The sequence below is a fragment of the Mauremys mutica genome, chromosome 12 (genome assembly GCF_020497125.1).
Source record: "Mauremys mutica isolate MM-2020 ecotype Southern chromosome 12, ASM2049712v1, whole genome shotgun sequence".
NCBI classification, from domain to species: domain Eukaryota; kingdom Metazoa; phylum Chordata; order Testudines; family Geoemydidae; genus Mauremys; species Mauremys mutica.
The window spans coordinates 25,476,550-25,494,865 of NC_059083.1; the positions used below are offsets into that span (position 1 = coordinate 25,476,550).

The 18,316-nt window shown below is 55.7% G+C and overlaps 1 protein-coding gene and 1 long non-coding RNA gene across 2 annotated transcripts; both read right to left on the reverse strand.

The window, feature by feature from the left end:
* Positions 1–2,348: 2,348 nt before the first annotated feature.
* Positions 2,349–5,331, reverse strand: LOC123344950. The gene is made up of 2 exons (XR_006572675.1): positions 5,271–5,331; positions 2,349–3,854 (listed from the first exon to the last, which is right to left on the reverse strand). It is a non-coding gene; the product is annotated as an uncharacterized LOC123344950 (long non-coding RNA).
* A 1,935-nt stretch (positions 5,332–7,266) lies between these two features.
* LOC123346639 (tripartite motif-containing protein 10-like) lies at positions 7,267–15,623 on the reverse strand. Its single transcript, XM_044984117.1, has 5 exons — positions 15,147–15,623; positions 10,195–10,290; positions 9,400–9,630; positions 9,078–9,100; positions 7,267–8,188 (listed from the first exon to the last, which is right to left on the reverse strand). The coding sequence occupies exons 1-5, from the start codon at positions 15,621–15,623 to the stop codon at positions 8,065–8,067; spliced, it is 951 nt and encodes a 316-aa protein (XP_044840052.1). The 3' UTR covers positions 7,267–8,064.
* Positions 15,624–18,316: the final 2,693 nt, after the last annotated feature.

The window sequence follows — 18,316 nt, forward strand, 5'->3', positions numbered from 1 at the left end:
CCTGCCTCCTAGGTTAAATCTGTTCATAGCTGTGTGGTGATGAGGGAAATAATGATACCAAGGTAAGTAGATTTGGGCTGAATTACTCCTCAGCCTGACAGTGACAGCCAGCTCCGTGCAGGGGTCACGGGAAAGGAAGGGGCTCAAGCCAGCTCTGCACAGAGGGAGGTCAGGACTTCAGCCCCACATCTGCTGGGGTCATGGGCTTCTTCTCACCCCCCACCTCACCCAGTGTGGTTCCTGCTGGGGTCCGGAGCTTCTCCTTCCCCTAATCTGCTACTGCACCCATCCAGCACGTGCACCTAGGAGCCCTGCGGCCTGCTGGGGCGATTTCAAAGAGCCTGGGGCTCCCAGCCATTGCCACCACTACCAGGCACTGGCAGTCGCTGCGACTAGAGGCCCCGGACGTCAGGTGGTGGGTTCTTGTTTGTGGATTGCGAAGCAGAGACACACACCCCTGTGCAGCCCAGATTTAGGCACCTATCCGTGAGAGGGGTGTGACTTAGGACATCCCTTCCCCTCTTGTTGGCATCTCCCATTGGCCAGCTGACATTGCTCCCCGCCTACTGAGGGGGGCTTTCATGTAACGCATTGTAAGGTGCCTGTATTGCCCAGGGATTGTCTAGGGAGTTTACACACCTGACTCAGCTCTGACGGTCATAGCGCTGCTGTTCCTATGATTTTCTAGCTGCCTAAAAATTAGGCCCTGTAACACTCAGCATTGCAACACCCGAGTCCCTTCATGGATTACACCCTGTGCAACCAGTCACCGCTCTGCAGAGCACAGCTGAGCAATTCCTGATTGACAGGGGTGTGCACAGGACAGGGACAGAGCACAGGCTGGAGAGTGACACATCACAATAGGCGCCAACTTTCTCGGCGCTGGTGAGTGCCTGCACCCCCCCCACGACTTTCCCCGCCCCGGCCCCCCTGACTCCACCGCATCCCTGGCCCTGCCCCCTTTCCAATCCCATCCCCAAAGTCCCTGCCCTAACTCCGCCCCCTCCCTGCACCTATTGGATCCCTTCCCCAAATCCCTGCCCCGGCCTCGCCTCTTCCCCCAGCGCACCACGTTCCCACTCCCTCCCTGCCCTGTGAATCAGCTGTGTCACGGCACAAGCGCTGGGAGGGAGGGGGGAGAAGCAGGACGTGGTGGCGCGCTCGCGGAGGAGACGGAGGTAAGCTGGAGTAGGGGGGTAGGGCCACGGGGAACTGCCGGTGGGTGCTGAGCACCCACCAATTTTTTTCCGTGGGTGCTCCAGGCCCGGAGCACACACGGAGTCAGTGCTTATGCACATCACAGCAAAACCCAAACTCTCCTTCTAGAGGTTCAATATTCCCTGCAGGGCCGGCTTTAGGCTATGGTACGCCATAACGGGGCAGTCCGGCTTCCCCAGGGGGGCAATTTAATGGGCCTGGGACTCCCAGCAGAGGCTGGAGCCCCAGACTCTTTAAATTGCCACCGGAGCCCCACTGCTGGAGCCCTGGGGTAGAGCTGTGGGGCTCTGGGGGCTATTTAAAAAGTCTGGGGCTCCCGTTGCTTCTCCCCTCCCCCAGCCCTTTAAATAGCTGCTGGAGCCCCGCCACTTCTCCAGGGCTCCCTCAGCTATTTAAAGGGCCGGGGCGATAGAAGGAGGGGAGCCTGGGACCCTTTAAATAGCTGCCGGAGCCCTGGGGTAGTGGGGGGCTCCGAGGGCTATTTAAAGGGCTGAGACTCCAGCTGCCTCTGCCGTTCTGGTCCTTTAAATAGCCGCGAGAGCCCCGCTGCTTCCCCAGGGCTCTGGCAGCTATTTAAAGGGCCGGGATGGTAGAAGCAGGGGAATCCCTGCCCTGCCCACAGCCAACCCTTGCTGCACCCTCTGCCCGCATCAGCCCCGCACTCCGCACCCTCTGCCCTGTCCGCAGCCAGCCCGTCTCCAGCCAGCCCTGCACCCCCTGCCCACATCAGACCCTGCTGCACCCCCTGCCTTGCCTCCAGCCCCGCACCCCCTGCTCTGCCCGCAGCCAGCCCCATACCCCTTGCCCTGCCTCCAGCCAGAGCCTACCTCCAGTCAGCCCCTGCCCTGCCTCCAGCCAGCAATGTACGTAATATATCATTTTATTATTTATATAGTTATGGAAAGTAAATAATACATGGAGGAAATGAAAAGGTTTTTTAAATGTGATTTTGTTTTTAGTCACCCCTGCCGGGGCCCTGCCGAAAATGTTCAAATTGGGCCCCGCACTTCCTAAAGCCGGCCCTGATTCCCTGTGGGTGCTGGGGGGACACAACCAAGTCGGGAAGCAAATCCCATGATGCTGCCCCCAGCACCTGCAGCTGGGACAGTAAAGTGGAACAAAGAAGAAGAATTGTTTGTAATGTTTTATTTACAGTAAGTAGCTGGAAAGTAGCAAAGTAAAAGGAGCTGAGAAGGAGCCTTAATAACTGCAGCACGGCCAGGAGATCCCCAGCTACTGAGAACAGTTTTCTTTATGGCACTAAAATTGCACCAATGGCCAGGAATTAATATAGGGAATTAATGAGTTACAGTCTCACTTTCAGTAACATGTAATAAATCTCCCCGTCCCGCTCACATTCCCTTTCCTTTCGTACTGTCCTTTTCTAGTCATCATTGTTCTAGCCCCACTTTCCATCCCTCTTTATTTCCCTGTGTCTCTCCCCCCTGTCACAGATCATCCCCCTCGGCTGCTCTCTTCTTTCCCTGATCTTACCCCTTCCCCTCGTGCTGATCCTGGGCAGGGCCAACTCCAGGCACCAGCCTACCAAGCACGTGCCTGGGGCGGCACTTCGGGAGGGGGTGGCAATCGGGGTTTGTTTTTGTTGTTTGTGGTTTGGCCAGGCGGCACTGGGGGGGGGACGACGACTTGGGCGGCCCGACGCGATGCTCGGGGGGGGGGGGGCGGGGAGTTGGGTGGCCCGACGTGGCGCTGGGGGCTGCGGGGACTCGGGCAGTATGACGCTCAGGGAGAGGTCGGGCGGTGCTATTTTTTTTTTGCTTGGGGCGGCAAAAATGTTAGAGCCGGCCCTGATCCTGGTGAGATCTAATCCCACAGATCTGTACAAAACGCTCCCCGCTGCTGCTGCTTCTCCCCAACCCCCCGAACCCTGATTGATTCATGCTGTGTCCCTCCCACCCCCATCCCAGCTGTTAGTTTTGCCCTCTACCCAGCCCCCCATCTCTGCCCAACCGGCAGCCCCAGAGGGGGAGGGGGAGGATCTTGCAGGGGACATAGATGAGGTGCTGAGGGCTGGGTAGATGGGAGTCCTCCAAGGTCATAGAGACTGGGGTCCCTCAGGCTAGAGAGGCTGATTTCCGGTTCCTGCCTCTGCTGCGTGTCTCAGGGACACAGGCTGAGCCGGGATCCCCGCCCCACCCAGAACCAGGGTCGGATTCTCTCCCCAGGGACGGAGCCTGGCGGGAAAGTGAAGATCGGGGCCCCGTCACCAGCATCGATAAATGTCACCTGCCCCCGGTCACAGTCCAGACAAACCCGGATCCTGCTGGAGGCCCAGATCAGGGGCAGGCGGGTGCGAGGGGAGGTGAAAGCCTGCAACCGACCCCAGCACTGCTCCACAGCCCAGATCCCCCCCTTAGGGCTAGGGCTGATCCATCCCTTCCTCCCCACAGACTCTCTGGCCACCCCCACAGCCCAGAACTCCTCATCCCCCACTTCCACCTCCCAGCAATGTCTCCCCGAGGTGAATCCCTCACAGCCCAGCACACAGAACACAGTGTCAAATCTCTCAGGGTTGTCAGGCAGTCGCTGCCGTCTGTCTCTCCGTCTCACACTTTTCCGATCCTCAGACAGGACGAGGATGGGATGAGCCGTGTCTGGATCCAGAGTCACATGCACTGGGGAGACAGAATCAGAGCATTAGGGGCAGGGCTCAGCCCTGGGGGAGGCTGGGACCATTTTTCACACCCCCCAGCAGCCCTGTCCTGGCTGGGACAGGCCTGGATCCCAGGGAGCTGCCTCTGTCCTGGGTACCTGAGACTGAGCAGAGATGTCACTGCAGTTCCTCAGTCTATGTAATACAACCAACTTCATTAGTTTCTCTTTTGCCTGCAAAAGCTTCAGCTCCCTGCTCCCCCTCTTGGGACTGCTCCATTCCCAGTGGCAGAGGCACAGCCAGGAAGGTGTCGGAAGCTTTTATGGAGGAGTTAAAAAACTGAGCGAGAAACTCCCTCCCCTAATGCAGCCTCCACTCCCAGGCCAGGGAACATAGAGGAAGGTGCAGTGTTGCGTAAGTGCCACTTATCACCAGAGAGGAGGAGGAAGGATTGGTTGGGGTAACCCCATCCCCTGCCCAGAGAGAAGGGAGGAGCTGCCAACATCACAGGAAGAGCATCTCCCCAATCCAGGAAGCAGTGAGCAGCTCCAATGGGAGAGCCCAGCCCCGCCCAAAGGAAAGGCAGGATGTTGGAAAAGAGCAATGGGGGAGACCCCCTGCACCAGGTGAAGCTGAGGGATGTGGCAGAGAGCTCTGTTCAGGGGCGACTCTGTTAAGAATGTTTCTGGTCATCAGAATGGGCATGAACTCAGCATTAAGTGTGGTGTCAGGACTGTTTGTGTGTCCCCGCCCCCTCCATGGCCCGGACCGAGGCCGTGTCCCCTGGACAGGCTGGGAGACTTGCCCACTATGGAGAGCCCCTGACACTCCATCTGCCCTGGACATGGGTACGGGGGGCTGTGAGAGCAGCCTCCGGCCCATGTGCCCGCTCTCCAGGATGTGGCATCCTGGGGAGGTGGAGGGTACAGGGCCCCCCAGTGCAGCCTGGCCTACCTGGGTGGTGGCCCCGGTTCTGGCTTCAGGCCTGGCCAGGGGGCAGGGCCTCTGGGAAAGAGGAGCAGGGGTGGGGCCTTTGAGAGGGGCCAGGACTGGAAAGAGCCTGGCGCCGCGGGCAGGGGCTGCGCTACACAGGGAGGAGCTGATCAGTTGCCCTGCCCAAAGCACAGACACTGTTCATGACACTCCATGCCTGCCCGGGGCTTGCAGTGCAGGGGGAAGGGGAACGTGGCACCCTGCCCTCAAACTATGCCCATGTCAAAAAGTGTCCTGAACATCCCACTTTTAAAAGTGTGTGTGTGGCTGGGAGTGGGGGGGTGGGGGGGACATGGGCTCCTGGATCCACTGAATCTGTTATTTTTAGGGCTGTGTGTGTCGTAATCGCTGTCAGTTTGGTTGGTAACTTTAGCTACAATCTCATGAAGATGTTTTCTCTGGAATTTTCTCATAATTTAAAGACAATCTCCACCTGCAAACTCACCCAGTCTGGGGGCTCCTAGGGGTTCCCTGCTTTTTCTCTCCGGTGCAGACGGCAGAGTGTCTGGAGGGGGAAAGGATAGGAGAGGTGAGATTTCAGACTTTCATACTTATAACAGCGTCCCCACTCTGTAACTTTTATAATTATGACAGAGAAACAGACAGAGACATTCAGTTATTTAATATAGAAAGGTCTGAAACCGTCTCTTTCCTCTCTCATTCAGGCATCTCCCAGCAATGGAACCAACATCCTTGCAGCCTCACAACCATCCCAGGACAGATAATCTGCAACTGAGATTTACTTTTCCCCTCCTCATCCCCTCCCACCCTTCAGACTCTAGTTGGTTTGTCTCATTCACTTACGGCCTTTTGTCATAACCTAGACTCAGATCATACAAAGACTTTGGCATAAAAATAACTTTACCCACTTGAGTCCCTTTGACACTACAGAGAGCAACATGAAGGGGCCCCCATCCTCCACAGGCAGATAGAGGAATAATAATAAAATCATTTCATAAATGTGGAAACTGAGGCAGGGGAAGGTTGACTCTATGGGCCAGATTCACCCCAATGCTGGCAAAAGGAGAGAAGGGAGGGGCCATTTGTGACTCTGCTATTCAGTGGCTGCAGGGGCTGGTGCAGACCTTGGCACAGGCAGAGGAAGTTCTGAACCAGCCAGAGCTACATCCCTGTGACAATGGCCCCCGTGTGTCTTGCCCAGCGTGCAGAGTGTCAGAGGCCCAGCTTTACACGGCCCATGGCCCTCTGTCCCTCGTCCACCTGCTCCTTCTTCCACCCGCCCTCACCACCCCCACCCCATTCCCAGCCCTCTCAGGAACACGCCTTGTGCCTGCAGCTGCTGGGGAGGAAGCACAAGGGGCTCCTGTGCTGGAGACATGGCAGGTGGGTGAATGGCTGGTTTGGGGAGGCCAGTCGTCCCCCCCACAAGTCCTGTCCTTTCTACTGAAGCTACTTCCATGCCCACTGGAGCCCACCCAGACCCATTGTAGCCGCTAGCTCCTGCCCAGCACACTCAGCCCATGGAGTGTCGGCCAGCTCCAGCCTTCCCAGTCACAGAGCACCAGGGGGCTGGGAAGCAGGGGCCGCGCTGCCAGACCCGACCCCGGCCACTCCTCCCTCTGCAGCCGCCAGGCTCAGTGAGGGGCGAAGAGCAGCCTGCTGCACATAGCTAGGAGGGGGCCTGAGCTGGGGTGCAGTGTGTGCGGGGCCACCCATGTCTTTTTGGGGAAGCGATGCCTTCCCTTGCGTTCGATACCTGCCACCCATGGCTGGAGGATTCCTCACTGTGTGGGAGGAGCTTTCTCCTTCCCCAAAGCCCATTGGCTCAGCAAAGCTGCCATCCAGTACCAGAGCAGAGTGATGGGCTGGATCCAGCTTTAACAGACGGCCTCTCATTTCTGGTCTATATCTTGGATGGCGACTTTTAGGCCCTAGGGCCTGGTTCTCAGAGGAGTGGGGCACCTGCATTGACTCCACCTGCAGCTCTCTAGATGGGGCAGAGAAACGTAGCTGCCCCAAATTAGTCCATTTTGCTAAATTGGGGCCCGAATGTTCTGACTTTCAATAAATCATGAATTCATGTGAGCCATCCCGACTCCTGGGCCCCTGCTACATCTGCTCCATTTGTCTGCTTTCCACTGTTTGTTATGCTAAGTATTGAGAATGCTACAAGGGTAATTTCTTATGCAGCAGTTTGGACAGACCACGATTGTGTGTTTGCACTGACTGACTCGGCTTTGGCCTGGTGAGCAGTTTTCTGGATGTAAGGGAAGTGTTGCCTTAAGTGACCTTGTTATGAAGCGATGTGTTCATAAGTTGCTCTGTAGGACAAAGATGTTTTGATCACACAAAGAGGTTAAAGACAACACCCCCAAAATGTACTGTCCAGGAGCAGTTAGCAAACTCCAAAAACTGCGATATGGAGACAAGCTTGAAAGTGAACTGGGCATAATCAGTGGTAAGAAATAAGGATTATTATGTCATGGAGATCAGCAGGGAGCCTTGCAGCTCTCAGCTGCTGCTGGCAGCGGGCCCTCAGCAGTTCCCAGCTGCAGCAGATGCCTCGGAGCTCCCAACTGCTGTGGGGGGTGGGGAGGGGTAGGGGACCCCAGAGTCCCCAGTCACTGTGGGTGCTGGACCCTCCTTCTTCCCTATTTTGTCAGGGATATTTTTAGTAAAAATCACGGACAGGTCACAGGCTTCCGTGAAGTTTTGTTTATTGTTCGGGACCTTTCTGTGATTTTTACTAAAAAAATCTGAGCTGAAATCTGAATCTTAATAATATTTCAATCAGAAAAGAGAACAACAACATGAACATAGCTTGGACATCCAAAGACCTGCCAATTAGGAAGTTCATGTATGTGTATTGTATGAGCTATATACGCTATTTAATATTGATAACACTCAAAGATGATTGGAAAAGAACTAATACATACATCATTTGGACACGTATAATATGTCAGACATTGTAAGGGGTTCTCGGAGCTTCATAGGAGAAATTCACTGTGACCTGCCTATGGCCCAGGAGAAGATAATTGGCTAGTTCTTCTTTCTGTATGTCTGTCATTTCTTACTTTAAGAGTAACTGTAATGGCAAGGCAGGCTTTTGGTAGAAACAAAGGTTTGAATCAATCAATCAGGGTGACTTGGACCCCAAGTGTGTGACATTCTCACCCAAGAATTAAAGAGAAGCATCATCTAACTATGAACCAATTGCCAAGAGCCATTCTCCTCCCACAGCCACAAAAGCTTTTCCCAATTTCCACTCTAGATCCCTTCTAGGTACCTTTGAACTTCCTCAGAGGCTCCATGAGAGCAAGAGTTTTCTGGGACAAATCGCTGAGTCTCTTTTCCAGTTCAGGAGAAATCTCCTCTGGCTGCTGGAACTTCCCCTTCTCACACCTGGAGAGAAACAGTTTCACATGGTTACATTTTACTTAGTGACACTTTATAATTTGTTGTCAGTGAAAGTTGCTGCTCTAATGGGCCTGGAGTTAGAATTCCTCTGCTTCTCCCAGAGTCAGAGCAGGTGTAGTTCACGCTCTGCCAGTCAAACCTTCACTCTGAAGATCCCATTTAACTCTGGCCTGGAGAGACCAGCTCTGGGGATAAAAGGGGAATTGAGTCTCCATGGCCAATTCGCTCCTTGGCCTCCATGCTCTGAGGGACAGGAGGTTCCCAGGTGAAGTGCTGTAGAAATCTGCCTCTAGGAACTAGACTGAGACACCAACTACCCCTTCCCCAGCTCATTCCACACAGGTCTCCAAACAGCCCTGAGATGGGGAAAGGCTCTTGAAAACTACTGCCCTGGGCTGAATAGTGACCAGGACCCAGCAGTGACAGGCCCATAGTCCATCCCCACAATCCTGAGGCAGCCAGTCCCCCAGGGACGTGACATCTCAAGGAAATACTTGAGGTCAGTCCTTCCCACTGAATGGAGAATTCCAGAGTCTTCTATAAAAGGGTGAAAACATCAGGATAAAGTTCATTTGAGAATTTTGTGTCCAACACATGACCTTCCCCACACATTTTGGCAGGGATGGTGTCCCTGGCCTGTTTGCCAGAAGCTGGGAATAAGGAACGGGATGGATCACTTGGTGATTCCCTGTTCTGTTCATTCCCTCTGGGACACCTGACACTGAGCACCATCAGAAGACAGGCTGCTGGGCTACGTGGACCTTTGATCTGACCCAGTATGGCCATTCTTATGCTGTAGATTCCTGTGGAGATGTGGTGCAAGCTCTTTCCCAGCATTGTAAAGTGTAAGGGGGAGTGAGAAAGAGACACATACCTGGACAAGGTGCTTCTGATGTCCTGGAGAGAAAGAGAGAGAATTTCAGGCCCACCTGACACACACTTCAAATTCCAAAGAAGGGATTTTGCAAGTATGGGGAAGAGAGGCTCTGTCCTGGTCCCAGAACCAAGGTAATGAGTCTTTTCTATTTCTAGTGTCAATGTGTCTGCGACTTTGCAATGAACAATAGTCATTCACATTTCAATAATGCACACATGGAGTTACTCTGTGATCTCTGACTGCTGGACACTTGTACCCATGTTTTAGGAGCTCTCCTGTCCCTGTGTTGGGATCTGGAGTATTTCTAACTCAGTCTCACCTGCAGGAATTCACTTGCTGGCTTCTGACACTTCCCCTCCAGCTCACTGATCAGGTTACTGAGATGGGAAATTTCCTCAGAGACTTTGGTGATATTTTCATTCTGTATCTTCGTTATCTCCTCCTCCAGCTTTTCCAGCTGGGCCAGCAGGAGCTGCTCTTGTTCCTCCAGGAATTGGTGCAGTTGCTGAAAATCAGCTACAATTTGCTGCCTCTTCTTTTCTATCTGTTTCTGTAAAGCAACAGGGAAAGGGCTGGTCAGGGACATGGAGGCAGCCTGGAGGGGGGATGGGATCCTTTCATTGAGTGCTGAGTGTGCAGGAGGGAAAACTTCTTTGTAACCCTTAAGGTTTCTGACACTTGACTCCATCCTGTGGTTACCAGGAAAAAGTTTCCCTCGCACCTTTTTCCATTTCTCCCCGTGTCTCTAAAAAGGAATGTTTTCACATCTGACCTGGTTAAAACTTTGCATTATCAATGAACCCTGAGCATGAAGATCCTGAGCAGCAGGAGTCAGGAATCAGCATTACACTGATAGAAGTTCCCAGGGGGTGGGGGAGGAAAATCAAATGATTTAATAATGCAAGAAATGACACAGACACAGGCAAAGCCGCTAGAAATTAATTCATTCACTGGAATGGAAGGAAGTCTAGATTCTGCACATGAATCTAACAGAGAAAAATCCATGATCATGGAGAAACAGACATGCCCACATTCACCAATGCCACAGAGGAATCTGCCTACAAACAGACCTCTCACCACAAGTCTTTGCACATCAGTAACAAGAGGCACCTACCAGATACTTTGGGCTTTTCTCCTCTCTAGTCACTTTAGATCCCAGCAGCTTTTCTCTCTCCTCCCTCAGAGTCTTCAAATGAGCCTGGATTTTTTCCTGTAGAAACAGAGATGATTTGGGACGTTTTATTTCGAGTTTGAGAGGGGTGCGTAGGGGGATATATTCCCACACAAATCCAATGTAACTGTTGGTCCTAACAGGTTCATGACATTAGAGTCACCAAGGAAAAGAAATCTAAGAATGAAGACTGGGGATGTGTCATATTCTGGCTTGTTACCAATTCAGGTTCAGTCTTTTTAGTAACTGGAGAAAGACCTGAATTATCCAAGCTTGCCTGGTATTTATTAATTCATTCGTATTACAGAACAGAACAGGAAAATGGGAACAAATGGTGGTGAATCACTACATTTAATTTTGAAAGATCAAACTACCAAAGAGATAAATCTCAGAAACCTCGTCTCCCTGCTTGGCCTGGGAGTTTTATCAGGGCGTCTGTCCCTTTTAATGGCCTCACTTCATCATTACTCAGGGCTGCTGCTGGAGTGGCAACATGGCCTAGTGGTGTGGTTGCTCAACTTGGGAGACCTAAGTTCTATTCCCAACTCCGGAACTCCACCACCGCGAACGGCGATGGTGGAGTCGACGGGGGAGCCGCGGACGTCGATCCCGCGCCGTGAGGACGGGTAAGTACTTCGAACTAAGGTACTTCGACTTCAGCTACGCTATTTGCGTAGCTGAAGTTGCGTACCTTAGATCGAAACACCCCCCCCCCCCCAAGTGTAGACCAGGCCTTGGAGTTGGTATGGCAACCTCCACCTTTTCATGTTCTCTTTGTGTGCGTATATGTATATACAATCATATATATACAATCTTCCTACTGTATGTTCCACTCGATGCATCTGATGAAGTGTGCGTATATGTATATACAATCATATATATACAATCTTCCTACTGTATGTTCCACTCGATGCATCTTCCTACTGTATGTTCCACTCGATGCATCTAGCCCCTGAAAGCTTATGCCCAAATAAATGTGTTAGTCTCTAAGGCCTACACCAGGGGGAGGAGTTGATGTGAGATATGCAACTTCAGCTACGGGAATAGCTTAGCTGAAGTCAAAGTATCTTATTTTGATTTACCTCCCATCCTCACAGCGCGGGATCGATGGCCGTGGTTCCCCCTGTGGACTCTGCTACCGCCACTCGCCCTGGTGGAGTTCCGGAGTCGACAGGAGCGCGTTCGGGGATCGATATATCGCGTCTAGATGAGACGCGATATATCAATCCCCGATAAACCGATCGCTACCCGCTGATCCGGTGGGTAGTGTAGACATCTCTAAGGTGCCACAAGTACTCCACGTTCTTTTTGTGAATACAGACTAACACGGCTACTACTCTGAAACATGTGAGCTCTGTCTCAAACCAGGCATGAAGAAGTTTGATCCTCTTCACTAGGGTGACCAGATCACCCAGGTCAAATATCGGGACACGGGGGGGGGAAAGGGGGACAGAGGTGGAAAAATGGCGGCAGAGCAAAAAAAAAAATCCCCCACCCCGATTCCTCCTCCCTTCGCAAGCGCTGGAGGGAGGCCCAGGAGACTCAGGGGACCGCGGGGCTGGGGTGAGTGTGAGTCCGGCCTGGCCCTGAGCAGGCAGGACTCGGGCGCAGTACAGGTAGGGGGTGGCCTGCCGCGGAGGGAGGAAGCGGCCGCTGGCCAGGCTCGGCGGCTGCAGCTCTGGCGCCCACGAACTCCCCGAGTCTGGCCCTGCTGCGGGGACCCAGCCCCTGGCCAGTCGCGTCTGGGCTGGCTGCCCAGCTGGTGCAATCCCGCGGGCAGCCCCGGAATAGGGGCAGCAGGCCCCAGCCCCCCCAGGGGAACTAACGGGGCTGGGCTGCCGATGCCTCCGCCGCGGGATTGCACCAGCTGGGCAGCCAGCCCAGACGCGACTGGCCAGGGGCTGGGCGCAGCGTGCGCGCTGCTGGGTCCCCGCAGCAGGCCCAGGTTCGGGCCCGGGCACCACGTGCTTGGTCACGTCCTCCCCCCGCGGCAGTGGGAGCTGCAGCAGTGGCTGCTCCCGAGTCCCGCTGTTCAGGTAGGGAGAAGGGCCGCCCCCCTACTCTCCCTCCAGGTGCCAGGCCGGACTCACACTCACCCCGACCCCGTGCTCCCCTGCGTCTCCTGGGCATGGCGTGCTTGGCAAGAGGCAGGGATTTGGGGAGGGAGCCAATGGGGCAGTGAGGGGGCAGGGATTTGGGGAGGGATCCAATGGGGGAAGGAGGGTGCGGAGTCGGGCCCGGCAGGGGAGGGCGCGAGCCCTTTCGGGCTCCGGAGCCTTTGCTTGTTTGTCCAGTGTCCCGACCTAACATTGGTCGGGACGCGGGACAAACAAGCAAATATCGGGACACTCCCGATAAAATCGGGACGTCTGGTCACCCTACTCTTCACAGAAGATTTGCAGAGGCTCCTGGTGTTCCCCACACACCCGCCGCCTTCCTGCTCCCTTCGCTGCCTCTAATCCCAGCTGTTTCTATCTCCTTCACCAGCTGCCTGTTTGGCCTGAGGTTTCTATGTTGCACCATTTCTCTTTACTAAGGGCCAGTGGCAGATTAACACACAGGGCCACTGAGTCCCGGCCAATCTTGGGCACAAGGGCAGGGCTGTCTGTACCCACATGCAAAGGACGCAGCTGTGTAGGGCACCAGGAAATTTGGGGCACCACATTTCCTGGTGCCCAACACGGCTGCGTGGTGCTCCAGCCCCTGCCCAGCCTATTTAGCATGGCCCTGCCACAGCGCCTCCTCTTCCCACCCCTGCTCTAGCCCCGCCCCACTCCACCCATTCCCCAAAGCCCCCACCCCTGCTCTGCCTCTTCCTGCCCCAGCTCCCCTGAGGACTGCAGCAGGGGGCGGCCTGCACTCACCCAGCGGCAGGAAGTGGAGCACCCCGGCCCCAACCCGCTCCACTGGCCGTGCTGGGGGGTGTTTCCCCCTTGACCCCTAAAGCCAGCCCCTCCCACGGAGGCCTGGGGCCCACACAGCCCCCCACCCCACCCCAGGAAGACTGCGTAGGGAACCAAAATGGCTGGGGACAGCCCTGCCCGGGAGTGTTGGAACTTGTGTAGAAGGTGGGAGGGCAAGAAGCACAAGTTCTGTGGCCCTGTCCCCTGCTCTTCCTTTTCTCCCAAGGGCCCTCCCCCCAGCCAGGCTGGAAATGAGAGCCAGGCCACAGTGAGAGCCCCTCAGGGAGCCCAGGCAACTGTGGGGAGCCTCGGACCCTTCATTTGCCCTGGGTGGGGGACTGGAGGGCCTGAGAGCAGCCTCTGGCCCATGTGCTGCCCAGGGCATCTGGAGGGCCTGGTCTCCCTGGGTAGCTCTTAGGTGCCTTCTTGGAGGGGGAGGGGGAGTGGGCAGAGGAGGATCGGGGGCAGGGTCCCATGGTGATGGAGGGACTAAGGCCCACCTCAGTCCCTCCCCCACCAGGAGAAGGCACTGATGTCACAGCCCCTGCTGCTCCGTGTCTACCCAAGGCTAAAGAGGCAACATGTGGTGGAGGCATGTGCCCCCAGATGTATTGGGATGCCTGTGGCAGGGACACCCAACAGCAAGGAGGCAGCATTTCCCCTGGCAGTAGCACTGCCCCTGTCGGTCGTGGAGGGAGGAAGAAAACAGCAGAGTGGCTCACTGCCAGCTGAGCCCTTTCCCCACCACATGGGGCAAGGTGGCCGAGGACCCCAGAACAATAGTTCTTGGAGTGACCACCCTATTGAGATCCGTGGGGCAGTTACCTCTTCCCAGAGCTATTGGCTCAGGCTCTCTGCAGACTCAGGCACACGGCACTCTGTCAGTGAGGCTTGAAAGTTATAACTCACTCAAACTTTTCTTTTCAATCCTATGGGCTAGAAAATTACTTTTTGTTGTGGATTTTTTTATTATGAAACCTGAAGTTCTGTTTTAATCATGTGACTCCAGAGGTGGGTCTCTAGGGAAGAACCCATAGTACCAGTGCTTAAACCCACTCCTGTAGACATGTTCCATCAGGGGTGAAAGATTCTTCCTAAAATTGGAGGTGCCAAGAGGCCCTGCCCCCTCTGTGGCCCTGCCCTGCCTGCCTCTTCCCCAAAGGCCCTGTACCCGGCCAACCCAGAAGCTGGAGCTGAGTTGTGCAGCCCAGGTCCCTCCATCTGCCCAGGGTTGGGGGGATGCGAGAGCAGCCCCCAGCCCATGTCCCTGACCCCCAGGCTCTCTGCCCTGGACAAGTGGAGGGTCTGTGGCTCCCTGCAGCTGCGCGCAGCTCTTACCATGGCCTGGCTGTGGCTCTTTGGCTCCTGAGTCCCAACCCCCGCCCGGGCCAAGCTGGAAGCTGGAGCTGGGTCAGAAGAAGAGCTGCACTGGCACCTGTGGGGAGCCATGGACCCTCAGCCTGCCCTGGGCAGGTAAAGAGTCTGCGGTTCCCCACAGATGCCTGGGCTCCCTGGGCTTACTCAGGCCGGGCTCCAGCTTCCAACCTGGGTGGGGCCTTAGGGGGAAGAGGAGAGGCAGGGAGCCGGGCTGTGGGGAAAAGTGGGAGAGCCATGACCCCTTGGCCCTCTCTGTTCCAGAGCCCGTCTGTTCCATGCAGCAGAGTGGGGGCTGATTTGTTCATGACTCATGTGAATGCCCTGCTGGCAGTGCCTCCCTGCATCTTGCTTCAGTCCTGTGTGCGAGGAAAGTGCCTCACACAGAGCTCTAGTGCCCACCTCTCCCTAATGAACAATGTGGGGTTGATAGGCTGGGTGCCATCCGTGACCAGGGCTCCCTGCACCTGCCCAGAGGAAGGAGCCTGCAGGGCAGCGATTTAGGTGGAGCCAGAGAACAGGGGAGAAAATCTGGGAAACTGGGAGATTCTGTGGCTCTGAGTGACTGAGTCTGAAAAGGGAAGGATTGAATTAACCTGGATCCAGAGTGTGTCCTACCTTGTATTTCTCGGCAGCATCATCCATGAGCAGCACCGTGTGAGATCTGTGCTGGGGGGATCTCTCACAAACCACACACACGGCTTCCCCGTCCTCTTCACAGAACAGATCCAGGGCTTTGCCGTGTCTCTCACACAGAGTCTCTTTTCCTGGTTTGAAATCCAGTTGTTTGATTTTTTCCACTCTATTTCCTAGCTGATAGTTATTCCGGAGAGCCCCTTTCCGGATTTGGACTCCGCAGCTAGGGCAGCACAAAGGGTCAGAGCCCAGCTCTGTCCATGTCTCACAGCGCTGAGTGATGCAGCCTCGGCAGAAGTTGTGCCCGCACTCTGTGATCACTGGGTCCGTCAGATATTCCAGGCAGATGGGACAGTAGGTTTCCTCTTGAAATTTCCCGTACCGGAGTTGCTGAGGCCATGGCTGCTGGGATCTCTGGGCTTCTGTTCTCTCTGCACCAGAAATGGTTTTGCTGATCATGGGCAGACCCTGTCCCACCTCTTATCAGCTGCACCGGTGCAGAATGAGGTGAAGAGAAAGGAGAGGCCGGGAGGTGGAGCAGGAGAAAGATAAGGAAAGAAGGAAGCAGGAACTACACAGGCCAGGAGAGGGGTGTAAAGGAGCAGAAAGGGAAGGGAAGGAAAAGGTGGGACGGATACAAACAAGATCACAAAAACTCAAACTCAGGGTCTTTCTACACAGCACGTGTCCAGGCGGGGGTCAGGCAGGACTGTCCTCGTGCAGCTGCCCCCAGGGCCGGTGTAACGACAGAAACATGAACTGCTCCAGATTCGCTACTTTGGCTGCACTGAGCATGGGCACCCGAACTGAGCATGCCCAGTAACCTTCGCTGTCACCGCTGCACTGAGCATGCGCACCCGAACTGAGCATGCCCAGTAATCTTCCCTGTCGCCGCTGCCCTCTCTCTGCCCTCACTTCTACTTAGGATTTGCTGCCTCCTCTTTGGGGGGGGTTTAAAAGGCTCAAGGGGGCAAATCGCAGCGGGGGGGCTGCCAGGGTCTGAGCGGGGGGCAGAAATTTACTGGCCGGGGGGGGGTCAAGCTGCTGTAGGCAGCGGCAGGAGAGAGGCTGAAGGGGAAAAATCGGGGGGTGGGGGGCGGTAGCCGCGGTTAAGCCCGGGGGGGGGGGGGGGAGCCTCTGCCAGACCCTGTGCGGGGACAAAACCCCCGTTTAGGGAGGAGGTGGGGGGGACAGTGGCCCCTCGGGATGAGCCACCTGCTGGGCTCACAGATCTGGGGGGTCGGGGCTGGGGGGGGGGGCAGAGGCTGTTTTCAGTTCTGCCGCGTGTCAGCCCCGGAGCAGGGGGCGGGTTCCTGGGGCTGGGTCTTAAAGGCACAGGCAGCCTAATTCCCAGACTGTCAAAGCCCAGACACCGCAGCTCCTCTCGATCCTATACAAGTGCTGCGGCGCTGTTACTGCTCCAGCCAGGAGACTGAATGCGGGGAAATATTGTACAGACGCCCCCTCCCTTCCTCCAACTCTGCCTCTCACATTTTGACTATGGAAAAGTGTCTTCTGTCAGTTTCTATGTCTATATGAAATCACTGCAGCTCCTTTCTCTTATACAACGTGCTGATTTGGTAACTCCCTCCCAGAGCCCACATGTCTGTACCCCCTCCTGTACCCGAATCCCCTGCCCCAGGTCAGAGCCTGCACCCGTCACTCAAACTCCCCATAGCCTGCAACCCTCCTGCACCACCAACTCCATCCCAGAGCCTGCACCCCAAACAGGGCCAGATTAACCTTTTGTGGGCCCGGTGCTAAACATATTTGTGGGTTCCCATGGGGGAAATGGGGTCATGGGGCAGGGGGGCAGAGTCCTCAGAGCGAGGGGCTGGCCGGGGGCAATGGGAGATGAGTCATGGCACGGCAGGGACAGCCCCACTCCACCCAGCCCAGTACAAGGGCACTGTTTACAAACCGGGAGCTGCCAGACCCACGCTGTCCAGCCCATCCCAGCACTGCCATTGTGCTTCTTCCCCTTGTGGGTGGGCCCATGCTGCACCATGCTACCCCCTGCCCAGCACCCCCCTGGCTCCCTACACCCAGTGCCACACCACCCAGAGACCTCCACAAGCCCCCTGCCCAGCACCCCTCTGACTCGCTATGCCCAGTGCCACATCATCCAGAGACCCCCCACAAACTCCCCTGCCCAGTGCCCTCCCAGTTCACTCCCCCACCCACTCAGAACCCCCCCACAGATCCTCTCACTGACCAGTGCCCCCCAGCTGAAGACCCCCCACAGCCCTCCCACAACTGCACAGTGCCCCGCCCCTTTCCACCCAGAGCCCCCCTACAGATCCCCTCACTGCCCAGTGCCCCCCACCACAACTGCACAGTGCCCCGCACAGACCCCTCACACTTCCCAGCGCCCACACACACACACACACACATCTTCCCCACTAACAGCCCCACAACACACAGATCTCCCCACCCCCAGTGCCCAGCACCTACCCAGACCCACTAGAGACCTACTCTCCTACACCCTAACCCCCAGTCAGGCTGCCAGGCTGAGGTGGCAGCGCAGCCAGAGCTGGTCCTGGGGCAGGATAACTCTGGCCTCTTGGGAGTGGTGGAAGCAGCCAGGCTGGAGCAGGAGCAGAGCCTACCCGGGACAGGCTCTCTCAGGACCCAGCTGAGCCTCCCCCCTCCCCGACTGTTCCCTGTGAGTGGCTGAGACTGGCCCAGCCTCTGCACCAGTCCCAGGTGGCTCTTCCCCCAGGGAGGCAGGTGGGGCCACACAGGTCCCAGGCAGTGGAGACAGCTCAGAGCTGGAGCAGTGCTGGGGAGTGGGCAGATCCCTGAGACGTGACTCCCGAGATCCTACCCAGCCCACCCACATCCATTGGCCCCGTGGCCAGCAGCCTTGCAGAGCACACACCTCTCTCTCTCCCTGCTTTCCTATCACCAGTTCTGTTACTACAGGAATGAAATCGAGACATCTCGTAAAACAGCTAGTTCCACATTGTTCTTCAAACCTCAGATCATTGAAATGCAGCTTTGCATTTGAGATACTATATGACTGTAGTACACTTTGCACTGCCTGCATCTACACTGACATCAGGAGAGGAGAAGAGGACAAGACTGTCCCTAGCATATATGATTTTAAAGAAAGGTGAGACACACCCACCCACTATCAATACAACAAGAAG